The sequence below is a fragment of the Pyrgilauda ruficollis genome, unplaced genomic scaffold (assembly GCF_017590135.1).
Source record: "Pyrgilauda ruficollis isolate IOZ18807 unplaced genomic scaffold, ASM1759013v1 scaffold270, whole genome shotgun sequence".
Taxonomy (NCBI): domain Eukaryota; kingdom Metazoa; phylum Chordata; class Aves; order Passeriformes; family Passeridae; genus Pyrgilauda; species Pyrgilauda ruficollis.
Window position 1 is genome coordinate 220,792 of NW_024524045.1, and position 12,961 is coordinate 233,752.

A 12,961-nucleotide genomic window follows, 5' to 3' on the forward strand; every position below is an offset into this window, starting at 1 on the left:
CTCCGCCGCGGCCGGCCGAGCCCGCTCCGGCCCCGCGCCGAGGAAGCGCCAAGATGGCGGCAGGCTGAGGGGGTGGGGAGCGGGAGGTGCCATGTCCGGCCCGAGCGGGGGAAGCGGCGGGCGCTGGCGGCGGGAGAGCGGCGGCTCGGGCTGCGGCAGGAGCGAGGAGAGCCGCGGCACACATTGGGCTGTGAGGGGGAACAATGGAGAGGGATAACGGATGGAGAAGGAGACAGAGGGGAAAAAAAGCCTCCTTCCTTCCTCCTCCTCCCGGAGATGGTCTCGCCCAGTCGGTGTGACGCGCCAGCCAGGGCCACGCCCCGCTGTGAAAGGGCCAATCAGCAGCGAGGCGGCTGGAATTATGAATGGGCTGTTACACACGTCACGCGCCGCCGTTTAAAGGGCCCGCGGCTGCTTGGGGACCCCGCCGGGACCCTCGGGGGGACAACGGAGACCCCCCGGCCCCGGGGCGCGGCCTGCGGGCTGGACACAACCGGGAAGGGGCTGCTGCGGCCTCCCAACCCTCACCGACCCTTCCCGCCCACAGCCAATCCACCCCTGCCCCTCTCATCCCCCCCAGAGCCACCAAGGACATTTAACAAACGACAGCGAAGTTTCTTAATTAAAAAGGTAAAATAAATCTACACTGCTGTACATATACACATTACTTACATTACAAAATCCCAGAGAAATGTTTGCTGTGTCAGCTACGCTCTACTCATTCCCCCTCCCCCCCCCCAGAAACTGCTTTTTTGGGTCAGAGATCAATGAAATAAATCTGTGAGCCACCAAATGCCAGCCACAGACACCCCACTGTGGGGTGTGGGTGCAAAGGGTGACAGCGTGGAACAGGGCTCATACAGTTCTGTCAAATTCCATGCGATTACCTCACGTGTGGATCGGTTCTGCTCTGGATTTTAAGGATTAACAAAAATAGATCTTCAGCTCTGGCACAGGAGGAAGCAGTGACCAGCCAGCAGAGTCAGGTAATAACGTACAAAAGTGACACAGTCGGGCGGGGAGAGGAGGAGAAGCTCTGGCAACAGGTTAGAAATGGAACACAAAGGCCCCAAACGCAGAGGGCTCTGAGGGCTCAGCTCCGGGATCCTCTCTGGGAGCTGGAATTGTTCCTGGAGGGCTCTCACCTCTGGGAACAAACATCCACTGAGCTCCTGCCCAGGGCAGGGCAGGGCAGGCTTCACCTCTGCATAAAGTTCTTTTCCAGGGCAGCAGGAGTCCTCTGCAGGGAGTGGATGTTGCGCTTGACCCGATCCTCCAGGCTGGAGGTGGAGGCACTCTCCAGCTTCAAACGGCTGCAGGGAACAGGAGCAGAGACAGAAATCACAACCCTGACTGGAGGAGAGCAGCTTTCCACTAGAGACTGGATACTGGGATGGAATTCCTTGCTGGGAGGGTGGGGAGGGGCTGGGATGCAATTCCCAGAGAACCTTGGCTGTTCCTGGATCCCTGGCAGTGTCCCAGGAGGAGCCTGGGACAGGGGAGGTGGCCCTGCCACGGCAGGGGTGGCACTGGATGGGATTTCAGGTCCCTTCCCACCCAAACCATTCCAGGATTCTGTGATTTTGTGATCCCAGCTCTGGGCAGCTTCAGGGCTTTGCTGCCATGAGCGCAAGGGATTAAATTCCTAACACAGACTGCAGTCCCAAAGATTCACAGGGACTTGCAGGCCTCAAACTCCCAAGCTCCCAAAACCAGAGAACTTCTAAATTATTCTTAATAAATTAATAAATATAACAATAAATATATATCAATAATAAAACAGATAAAGTAAAATAAATATAATATATAATTTATAAAATTATTTCTAAATTAATATCTGCACATAAAACACTCCCAGAGTGGCAAAACATCAGCAATGCCCAGCTTGGGTCTGACTCCCAATCAGCAAGAACCATTTTTTGAGTTGAGGGGAAGATTTGGGAGCAGCAGCTCTGTCAGCCACAGGGGAGATGTGCAGTCCCATGATCTGAACCACCCCAGACACCGAGGCCATCCCCCAGAAGCAGGATTCCCCTTGGATGAGGAGGGGGTAAAAGACTCACTGGAAGAATTTCCCATCCCTGGAGTCGAGTTTCTCCAGCTCCCTCTCCAGTTCCTCCTCCTTGCGGTGCTTCCTGAGGTTGTTGGCTCTCTCCTCTTCCCTCCACTTGGCATTTTCCATCATTTCCTGACGTTTTCGCTCCAGCTCCTCAGGAGAGATCTTCCTGTTTGGAGAGAGACACATTCCATAAAAGAGAGACACATTCCATAAAACCATTCTCACAACCATCACAGTTTGGCAGAGACAAAAATCTGCCAAGCTATAAATTAAAGTAAGGCACCTGCAGGAGTGAGACTAATTAAAAAAGCAAAATCAGTGATTGTTTAGTTGGGTTCTGAGAGAGAACGGAACCATCACACAGAGAACTTCCACCAGCCTTTAATATCCTAATGAGAACAGGATTTATTTTGATGCAAATATCAAAATAAAAGAGTAACTGAGGGTACAAGAGAGGCCAGCCCCAGGGGTTTGTCCCCAGCACAGGGACAGGGACAGGACAGGGTCCCACTGACCTGGTGTAGCCCGGGGGGTGCTGGCGCCTGAAGCTCTTTTTGGGGGAAGGGCTCCTGGCTCTGTCCTTCTCCTCCCGGCTGCTGTGCCTGCAACCCCAAAATCGCCCTCATTAGCACCAAAATCCACATTTGTTATGCTCTTGATCACATTTATAAACATTTATAAACATTCCTGGGTGTTTTAATACATCCTGAGGCTGAGGTGGCTCCCGCAGCTGCAGCGCTGTTACCTGGCCACTCTAGGAACAACCCTCATCTGAATAAACTCTGAATCTACTTTTTAATTATTTCATCAGCAAACAACAAACTGCCTTTCATACTTTTATTTGTATTAAATAAAGAGAATTTAACAGCTCAGTGATCCATTTGAAGAGAACTGGGATTCTATCAACAATCGACAAATACCTGTTTTTAGAATTTTATTAAATTAAGGCAATTAAATTAAGGCAATTGTATTAAATAAAGGCAATAAATTTCTGTAAAAATATATGTAAAAATACCTGTATTAAATAAAGGCAATTTAACAGCTCTGAATGATCAATTTGAAGAGAACTAGGATTCTATCAACAATCAGTATCTGTTTTTATAATTTTATCTGTATTAAGTAATTTAACACCTCTGAATGATCAGTTTGAAGGGAACTGGGAGCTCAAGCAAACCCCATTTACAGCAACACCTCAGGGGTATGACTGGAGAGGGTGTCCCCAGCACAAACTGGGACTGTCCCCTCCTGGGAGCACCCAGACAGCTGCAGGGCAGAAATGGGACAGCAGGGATGGGATTGTGTTGGAACCCTGGATGCTGAGAATTGTAAACTTTCTGTGCTGACAGACTCTGACTCTCAGGAGAATGCTGCATTTGACCTGAGGCCGTGGAACAGGCTTCCAAAATTGATTGACAGCACTGGGATTATGGATGTGGAGTTGATTAGAAGTGTGTAATATCACAGGGTGGAAAACTTAAGAGTCTGGGGTTTTAGAATATAGTAATAAATATGAAGCAAGATGGAGGTTTTAGAGCAGAGGCAGGTTGTTCTTCACCTTCTTCTTTCTTCCTTCTTCATGGCTTTGGCTGGTATTTTGTAACTGGGCAGAAAAGTCCACACTGCGGGCTTTGAGTGATCAGTTATTGGGTTAAAGGGAAAATAATTTAGGTGACATTTCTTAATTGGATATAAAAGATCTTGTAACAAGAGATAGTTGGCCATTTTCTGCCTCGCTAATGAGAGACTGCAGAACCCACTGCTGTGAGACTGTAGCACTGATAAGAAACAGTACAGACCTGAGTCTGAACACAGCTGTGCTCTCGAGTGCCCTCAATCCCGACTCCAACAGAGACAGGAAAAAGGAAGCAGAGCCCCCACAGGACTGCAGGGAATTCCCGTGCTTTCCCCCACTCACTGTTTGCTGTGCCTGGAGGGAGATGCTGAGCTCCTCTGGGGGTTCCTCCTGCTGGAATGCCTCTGGGGAGAGCGGGACGGGCTCCGGGAGCACTCCCGGGGGGCTCTGTCCTGGCCCGGGGAGCCCCGGGAGCGCGGCCTTGCCTCGGCGTCCCTCACCTGGAATTCAGAGGGAACACGGCGTGGGAGCAGCCCCACACAGGGCAGAGGGGGAAGGTTTGGGGCTGGCACAGCTGGGGGAGGGAATTCCCAGAGGAACTGGGGTGGGATTCCCAGAGGAGCTGTGGCTGCTCCTGCATGCCTGAAGTGTCCCAGGACAGGCTGGAGCAGCCTGGGACAGCGGGAGCCCATGGGACAGGATGGGCTTTGATGTCCCTTCCCACCCACGCCACGGATAATGAGGCGCACCTGAACAACCTTATCCCAAATTCCAAGCAAAAATCCGGAATAATTTGAATTTCAAGGCTTAGATGGCTCCAAATGGAATCTAAAATGTATTCATTCCTGTTCCAGCTGCCGCAATTCCCGAAACTCCTGGTTTTCCCCCTCCCAGGGTGTACCTGTAAGCCATATCCTGGGATTTTGGAAGGAGCAGCCTTCCAGGAGGAATTATCCACCCTCTTCTGAGACCTAGAAAGAAAAGAAAGTCCTTTTGAAGCAAGCAAATTGCCACAATAAAACCATTTTTACCACACATTAATGATGTAAAACCAATGAAGCAACAATTTAATGACACACTTAATTAAAAGCGTTGATTAAAAAGAAAAAAAAAACAGAGCAGGTGAAAAACAAGCAGGAATGGAGGTGGTTTTGGCAAAAAAAAAAAGTAAAACTCACTTATTTCTGGGCCTCTCCTCCTCAGAGCTGGAGCTGGAGCTGCTGGAGCTGCGCCGCCGGTGCTTCTTGTGCTTCTTCTTCTTCTCCTTCTTTCTCTTCCTCTCCTTTTTATCCAAACTGTTCTGCAGCTGCAAAGCCAAAAATTCCCTCAGGACCACAGGAAAAATACCAAATTCCATGTGGAAAAGCACAAAAACTGAAGCCAAACAAATCTTTAAAAATTATCTTTTAATTTAAAGACATTTGCAGGATTTTTCTATTTAAAGGTGTAAAAAAGTCTTTGCAGTGTTTACAAGAGATGTATCTTCATAAAAATGTAGAGATACTTATAAAAATTTACAGCCATTTATAAATTTCAAGCCAGAAAATCTCATTTAAGAAGACTTAAAAATTTATAGCAATTTATAAATGGGAATTTTTGATTATAAGAAAAGGGGAAACTACTCTTTATTTATAGCCATTTATAAATTGCAATGTATAGATACATAAATTTATATGTACAGATATAAAAATTTAAATTTATAGGCATGTAAATCTCGTTTAATGAGATTTTATCTCAAAATTGAGGAGTTTAAGGAGCAAACAGAGCTCAGCTCCTTGTCTTGGACAATAAAAATTTTGATTTTTGCTCCTCCCCTACCTTGCCTCACACCTACCAAGGCTTTGATTTTCTTCATCTTCACTGGATTGTTCAAAACTTCTCTTTTCTTTTCCTCCTCCCTCTTCCTAAAGCAGGGGGTGAAAAAAAAATCAGTTTTTTTAATCACATTTGCACAGAGAGGATCCAGCAAGTGCAAGCTCTAAAAACACAGCAAGCAGAAAAAAAGAGAAATGTTGTGTATTTAGCAAAACTGAGGAGGAGTTCCCCCTTTTCCTATATGATAATATACGTATTTATAGGATATATATTAAGATAGATATATATCCTAATACATATATATTAGGATATTCATAGATTTTAGGATATATATTTATAGAATAATATAATATTTATAATCAATTGAATCGATCCTGTTTTTGATACAGGATAATATATATATTTAGGATATAAAGGATTTATATATATTAGGACACTTATAGGATATATACATTAAAGGATATATATTTACAGGATAATATAATGTTTATAATCAATTTATCTGCTTTTGATACAGGATAATATACATATTTATAGGATATATATATATATTAAGACATTTATAGGACATATATATATTAAAGGATATATATTTACAGATAATATAATATTTCTAATCAATTTATCTGCTTTTGATACAGGATAATATACATATTTATAGGATATATATATATATTAAGACATTTATAGGACATACATGTATATATATTAAAGGATATATATTTACAGATAATATAATATTCCTAATCAATTTAAGTGCTTTTGACCCAGGCTGATTTGTAACCAGTTTGGCTGTTTTTTACCCAGGCTGATTTGTAACTTTTGAAGCTGCCTTGTCTCTCCACACCTGATCATGAAGAGCGGGTCCTCACGGATCTTGGTGGCCATGTCCAGCACGGAGCTGGCCCCAGCCCTGGCAAAGATGGAGCCGGGCAGCAGCCCCGTGTCCCCAGCGCTGTCCCTGTCCCCAACCTTGTCCAGGATGAACTTGTCCACGGGGCGCCCCAGCAGGTACTCGTCCCTGTTCACCATCCCGCCGGGGCCCTGGTACATCCACTCCAGCTTCTCCTCACGCTTCCTGTGCCAAACAAAGAAGATAGTGATATATTTATCTAATATATTTAATGGAATATATTTATTTATTCGCCCTTTATTCATTCTGCTGCCTGCAGGGCTTTGTTGGAAGGTGAGCAGGGATGGTTTGGGGTTGGAGCTGTGGGACACGGCCCCAAGGATGGGATCAGAGGGATGGGATTGTTCAGCCTGGAAAAGCTTTGGGGTGACCTGCTAGGAGTTGTTCAGTGCATGACTGGGGCTCCAGGAGAGCTCGAGAGGGATTTGGGCCGAGGGATAGAGAGACAGGACACAGGGAATGGATTTGAATTGAGAGAGGGCAGGGTTGGAATTTTGGGAAGGAACTCCTCCCTGGCAAGGAGGGGATGGAACAGAAACCCCAGAGCAGCTGTGGCAGTGCCCAAGGCCAGGTTGGACACTGAGGTTGGAAGCACTGGGACAGTGGGAGGTGCCCCTGCCATGGCAGGGGTGGCACTGGGTGGGCTTTGCTGTCCCTTTCGTCCCAACCCATCCCACGAGCAGCAGAGCCATTGTCCCCACAGCTCTGCCAGGGGCATGGGCAGCACCACCCCAGCCCGAGGTTGGCTAGGGCTAGCTGTCCTGTACTGTCCCCTACACAGTCCCCTGTGCTGTCCTCGTACTGTCCCCTGCGGTGGCCATGTCACCGCATGGTGCCCGTGCCCCTGTGCTGTCATACACAATGCCTGCGTCCTCGTGCCCATGTCCCTGTGCTGTCACACACAGTCCCCACGTCGCTGTCCCCTCACCGCACGGTGCCCATGTCCTCAGCGTAGCGCTGCATCTCCTCCCGCGCCCGCTCCTCCTGCAGCTCCCGCTGCAGCTCCTCGATCTTCTTCCTCTCGGCCTCATGCTTCTGCTCCGCCTTCCACACCTTCTCCACATTGCGCAGCGTCTGCGGGTGCCAGCTCTTCTTCAGGTTCTGCGGAGAGAGGGGATTGACACCGGGACTGGCACCGAGGGGCGGAGGCAGCCCAGCAGCGCCGGCAGCCGGGCCCTGCGAACGGACCGCGGCTCCCGCTGGCCCCGGCAGCAGCCGCACATCCCGGCCCTGCGGCCTCTCAGCCCCCCAGGACCCCTCCGCACTCAGACCTCTCCCACAGCCCCGGCCGCTTCAGCACCCACTGACCCCTCTCAGTCTCCCCTCAGAACAACCGAATCTGCTGAGCTCCCCCCCCCGGCCCCCCCTCAGACTCCTCAGTGCCCTCTCACTGTCCGCCTCCTCCCAGCCCCCCAACCCCCTTCACGTTCCCCTCTCCCTCAGCCCCCCCGGTTCCTCTCACCAGGTCTCCCCCCCCCATCGCGGCCGCCGGGCGAGGGCGTCCCCCGCCGCTACCGGGACAGGAAATACGTCACCAGCGAGCGCCACCGCTCGGTGTTCCGCGCATCTTCCTCCTTAGTGCGTCACTTCCGGCGCCCCGCTAAGGCGGCGGGGAAGATGGCGGTGCGCAGTAGGGGCGGTGCGGGACGAGGAGGAAGAGAAAGAACCTGGGGGGAGGCCCCTCGGTACCGGGCCTGGGGAATGTTTTCATTCCTGTTCATGGAATCTAGAATGGTTTGCGTGGGAAGCGACCCCAAAGCTCTCCATTCCCACCTCTGCCATGGTTAGGGACACCTTCTGCTATCCCAGGTTGCTCCAAGCCCCGGCCAGCCCGGCCAGAGAATTCAGACAAGATCTGAGCCTGTTTCAAATGAGGCTGGTTGCAGCAATGCCAAAGAAACGCCTGGAAATGATGAAGTGAGTAATTCCAAAAGCACCCAAAGCCACGGGACGAGTCTGTCCGGCTGTGCCTGTCACAACGACGCGCGGAGGGGGCGGGCAGCGCCTCGGGCTCGGACCTTGGGTGCCGAAGCGCTCCGGCCCGGAGTGCAGTGACGCACAGCCTGCTCCGGGGCAGAGCCCGGCCGGTGCCCGGGCTGGGTCAGAAGGATTTCCTGTGCCCGGGCGGATCAGAGTTGGCGATTTTCCGGAACAGTATTGGCGAACCTCTCGGGATAGAGCCAGTGATCCCCCGGGATACCACCAGTAATCTCCCGGCATAACGGCCGTGATCTCCGGGGATAAAAGCACTGATTTCCCGGGATAACAGCCGCGATCTCACAGTTTGGAGCTTGTGATCTCCCGGGGCAGAGCCGGCGTCTCGCCTGTGGAGCCAGGGCGGGTTCGAACCGGTGTCGTCGCGGTTCCCAGCCCGGCGCGCTGCCCCTGCGGCACCCTCCCGCCGCGCCCCCCCGTGCCCCCCCAATCCCCGCGCCCGGGGCGTGGCTCCGGGGCAGCGCCGCCGCCTGCGGGGCCGAGGATCGCGGGTTCGAGCCCCGGGGGCTGCCCAGACGATGAGCTGTGGCATCGCAGTCACCCAACCAGACCCAGAGGAGGTTCAGAGCCTGGAGGAAACAGCTCAGCACGGCTGCGATTGCTAGGAACGCGTTACTTACAGTCATTCACTGTGTAAATTAAGGGTAATTACTCCAAAGTGACTTCTAGAAATGTGTTGTACTCATAATGCACTGTGTCAATACAGGGCAATTACTCCAACAGGAAAAACTCGAGCTGCAGCTGTTGAGTTTGTGTGTTTCCTGCAGAACTCAGGAGAGCAGAGTGGCAAAGTGGGAAGTCAGGCTTGGCAAAACATCACCAAATGATTTCCAAGACCTCAGAGGGGTAAGAAGGGCTCTCCGTGGTCTGTGTGTGAGGAATTTGTGGAGGAAAGAAGGGTGAAAAAGCAGCAAAAAGAGAAAAGAGGGGGCACCTGGAGTTGAACCAGGGACCTCTTGATCTGCAGTCAAATGCTCTACCACTGAGCTATACCCCCACAACAACACCTGTGCCAAGGACATTTAAAAATGTTTCTTGGGAAGGAAAAAACTTTCATGTTCCAGGAATTGGATTTCTTTCCTTGACAGCTCCCTGTGCAGCCCAGGGAGCTCCTGGTAAAGCTACAGGGAGGTAATGTGATAAACGATGGTAAGAAGGAGAAATTATGGTCAATCTGGTGCCTGCAGTGAATTTAAAACACAGAAGAGCTCATGCAGACAGGGTTCTCACACACAGCACGACCCCTGCACTTCCCCAGCAGCCAGGGATTGCATTCTGGAGCTCAGAACCAGCACTGAGTGCACAGAGCCAGCTCACAGATCCCCCAAGAGCTCTCCTCGTGTTTTCTGTGAAAGACTTGGGCAAAAGGAAGGTGGAAAGAGGAAAAAAGGAGGGGGCACCTGGAGTTGAACCAGGGACCTCTTGATCTGCAGTCAAATGCTCTACCACTGAGCTATACCCCCTGCCTTTACTTGCAGGAAAAAAAAAGAGTGATAAAAGCCCCTAAACCCAGCTCAGGTTTTGTTCCCACTGTGAGAAAATGTCCCAACCAAATCTGCACAGAAACAAATGTGTCTGGGCTTTGTCACTGCCCCGGAAGTTGGATTCCTGCAGGATTTTTTTTTTTCTAGTGGAATGCTCAGTTTTTAATCCTGGAGTTATCAACCCTTCATTGATACACAACAAGGAAAATGAACACCACACAAGAGCTTTAGACATGAGACATAATTCCCTATTTTTGCCAGAAAATGCGTTCTCATTAAGGAATTAAACTGTTAAGTGCTTATGTTAGTCATCATGCAGCTTGCAGGGAAAGTAATACTTGGCTAAGTAATCAATAGGATCAAATACTAGTCTTAACTTTACAAAAATTACCTACTTTATAAGATTTTCAAGGCTTTCAAAGGTAAGTTCTGCATTTATTTTTATTTAGGAAGAGATATCAGTATGTAAACAAGTAAACAAATCCATTCAAGTATTTTTTGTGTGAGTGCAGGCACAGACACTGGGGGTATAAAAAGGGAGGAATCTTCCTCATTTTTTTTCATGGAAAAAAGGGAGAAAGAGAGCACCTGGAGCTGAACCAGATGCCTTTTGATCTGCACTCAAATGCTCTCCCCCTGGCACATCATTTTTAGAAATTCAGGTTTTTCTCTCTGTGGGTTGGATCCCTACCCTGTGCCTGCTCAAGGCTGTGCAGGGAGTTAAATGTGATAAATTATGAGAAATGATGTGATGGGAATTATGGAAAGTGATGGGAATTATGAGAAATGATGGGAATTATGAGAAATTCTGGTAAATGGTTGCTCCAGAAAATTAAAAACAGAGAAAGGCATGCAGCCAGTGAGTGGTTCCTACCCTGCACTTTTCCAGGCCCTTGCTGCTCCCACTGCACATTCCCTGCCCAGCACAACCTCCCACATCCCACAGGACCTTCCCAAGCTTCTCCTGAAAGATTTGGGCAAAAGGAAAAGGAGAAAAAACGCAAAAAGAGGGGGCACCTGGAGTTGAACCAGGGACCTCTTGATCTGCAGTCAAATGCTCTACCACTGAGCTATACCCCCTGCTCTCCCCTCAGCAAAATAAAACATTTCAAGGATGTTTTTCCAAAATCCCTGAGTTTTCTCTTCCTGTGGATTTGGCTTCTGCAGAGCCTGTGGGGTGGCAGCAGCAGCAGCCACGGAGCCACTGCACTCCCACATGGGGCCTTGGCCCAGTTCCTCCCCAGCTCCTTCCCTTTGCTTCCTGGGAAAAATTCTGAGAAAAAATGGGAAATTATAAGTGGAAAAATGATAAGAAAAGGGCCTCTCAGGATCAGGCCTGCTCTGTTATTCTGTCATTTCTCCTAAAGGAAGCTAACACCTTGCAGGTTCCCATGTGAAAGCAATCCTGATGTCAGCAGTTTGTTATTATAACAACCTGTTCCTGGGTGAAAAAACAACTTACACCTGTATAAACTGTTTTTACACCGTTAGAAAAATGAAAATTAGCTCTCATAAACAACTTTTCCTGCATGTACACACAGAGAGTTTGAGTGACCCATCAATACAGAATAACAACTCCTTGCTGACCAATAATTGGCAAGAAAGCTGCTGACCAATTGGACTCACACACAAGGGCTGTAAAATGGTATAAAATTTTTATTAAATGTGTAAAATTGTATAAAATGTGTAAAAGTAAGTTATGTGACTAAAGAATGGGCTTTCTCCACCGTGAAGAAAATGGAGTCCTGAGTGGTTTATTCCGATACCTTCCCAGTCTCAGTCTGTCCCCTGAGTGCTCTGAACCTCCCTGGAGTCTCTGACATTTTTTTCCCCCGGCTTCCATCTCTGTCTGCAGCTGGAAAAGGAATGAGCAGGAGAAGAGGCTGAGCTGCCAGCCCAGTGACCAAACCCCCCAAAATCCCCAGGGAAAAGCAGCAAAAAGAGAAAAGAGGGGGCACCTGGAGTTGAACCAGGGACCTCTTGATCTGCAGTCAAATGCTCTACCACTGAGCTATACCCCCTGGCACAGCTCCTGCACCAGGCACATTTAAAAACATTTATTGGGAAAGAAAAATCTTTTGATTTCCAGGGGTTGGATTTCTTCCCTTGACAGCTCCAGAGAGGAAGTTGGTAAAGCTACAGCGAGTTAAACGTGGTAAATGATGGTAAAAATTACATTTTCCTTACCATTTAAGAAATAAAATAAATAATTAAGAAATAAAAATCAATCCAATAACTTAATAAATACAATAAAAACAAATTCTGGTGGTGATTACAGAGAATTAAGCACAGAGAAGAGCACAACCCCAAAACTCTTCCAGCAGAGCCTCTGTTCCTTGGATGCTGCAGCTCAGAAACAACACCCCACAAGCTCAGAGCTCTCCATGGATTCTTCCTGTGGCAAATTTTGGGCAAAAGGAAGGTGGAAAGAGGAAAAAAAAAAAAGGAGGGGGCACCTGGAGTTGAACCAGGGACCTCTTGATCTGCAGTCAAATGCTCTACCACTGAGCTATACCCCCTGGCACAGCTCCTGTGCCAAGAAAATGTAAAACCATACCTTGGGAAAGAAGGAAGTTTTTCCCCCTGTGGGTTGTGCAGCCCAATGTCCCTGGTGAAGGTGCAGGGAGATGAATGGGATCTCTGTCTGTGGATAGAAAACCATGTTGTGGCAGTTTTGTGTTCCCCTTGGGATGCCCTTTGCAGCTGCGGTGCGCCTGGAGCCCTGAGCTTTGTGGTTTTCAAAAGAGAAAAGTCCAGCTCTGTTTTTCAGCTGCTTGTGGCCTGGAGTGGATGACTGCCAGCTGATTTTCCACACTTGGCAGAATTCTATCCAGACCCAAGATGCCTCCACCGCAAACTCAGTCTGCTTTGAGAGTGCCAAGTGCCTTCTGCAAACTGACACCTGGAACCTGCCCTGGTGAGTTTTGTCTCTGAGGGAAAAGTCCGGCATCGGTCTTCAGGTGCTTGTGTCTGGAGTGGATGACTGCCAGCTCATTTTTCCAGAGTGCAAGATTCCGCCAGTTTTAAGATGCCACCACCGCAAACTCAGGCTGCTTTGAGAGTCCCTAGTGCCTCCTGCACACTGGCACCAGGACCCTGCTCATTTATTTGCCATTGTTTCA

At 49.0% G+C, this 12,961-nt stretch overlaps 1 protein-coding gene and 5 non-coding genes across 6 annotated transcripts; all 6 read right to left on the reverse strand.

Moving 5' to 3' along the window:
- Window positions 1–614: 614 nt before the first annotated feature.
- CWC25 (CWC25 spliceosome associated protein homolog) lies at window positions 615–7,919 on the reverse strand. Its single transcript, XM_041471608.1, has 10 exons — window positions 7,823–7,919; window positions 7,289–7,461; window positions 6,295–6,525; window positions 5,467–5,536; window positions 4,811–4,938; window positions 4,534–4,603; window positions 3,975–4,132; window positions 2,575–2,661; window positions 2,064–2,225; window positions 615–1,313 (listed from the first exon to the last, which is right to left on the reverse strand). The coding sequence occupies exons 1-10, from the start codon at window positions 7,838–7,840 to the stop codon at window positions 1,199–1,201; spliced, it is 1,212 nt and encodes a 403-aa protein (XP_041327542.1). The 5' UTR covers window positions 7,841–7,919; the 3' UTR covers window positions 615–1,198.
- Window positions 7,920–9,280: 1,361 nt separating this feature from the next.
- TRNAC-GCA lies at window positions 9,281–9,352 on the reverse strand. Its single transcript has one exon. It is a non-coding gene; the product is annotated as a tRNA-Cys (tRNA).
- A 394-nt stretch (window positions 9,353–9,746) lies between these two features.
- On the reverse strand, window positions 9,747–9,818 carry TRNAC-GCA. Its single transcript has one exon. It is a non-coding gene; the product is annotated as a tRNA-Cys (tRNA).
- A 1,029-nt stretch (window positions 9,819–10,847) lies between these two features.
- TRNAC-GCA lies at window positions 10,848–10,919 on the reverse strand. Its single transcript has one exon. It is a non-coding gene; the product is annotated as a tRNA-Cys (tRNA).
- An 869-nt stretch (window positions 10,920–11,788) lies between these two features.
- On the reverse strand, window positions 11,789–11,860 carry TRNAC-GCA. Its single transcript has one exon. It is a non-coding gene; the product is annotated as a tRNA-Cys (tRNA).
- Window positions 11,861–12,286: 426 nt separating this feature from the next.
- Window positions 12,287–12,358, reverse strand: TRNAC-GCA. The gene has a single exon. It is a non-coding gene; the product is annotated as a tRNA-Cys (tRNA).
- Window positions 12,359–12,961: the final 603 nt, after the last annotated feature.

Bases quoted from the DNA above. Each gene is read 5' to 3' on its own strand.
- CWC25 (XM_041471608.1), bottom strand. The intron at 6,526-7,288 runs GTGAGGGGACAG...TGTTTGGCACAG, and splicing joins GAGGACATGGGCACCGTGCG to GAAGCGTGAGGAGAAGCTGG. The intron at 2,662-3,974 runs GTGAGTGGGGGA...TTGGGGTTGCAG, and splicing joins CCCTCCAGGCACAGCAAACA to GCACAGCAGCCGGGAGGAGA.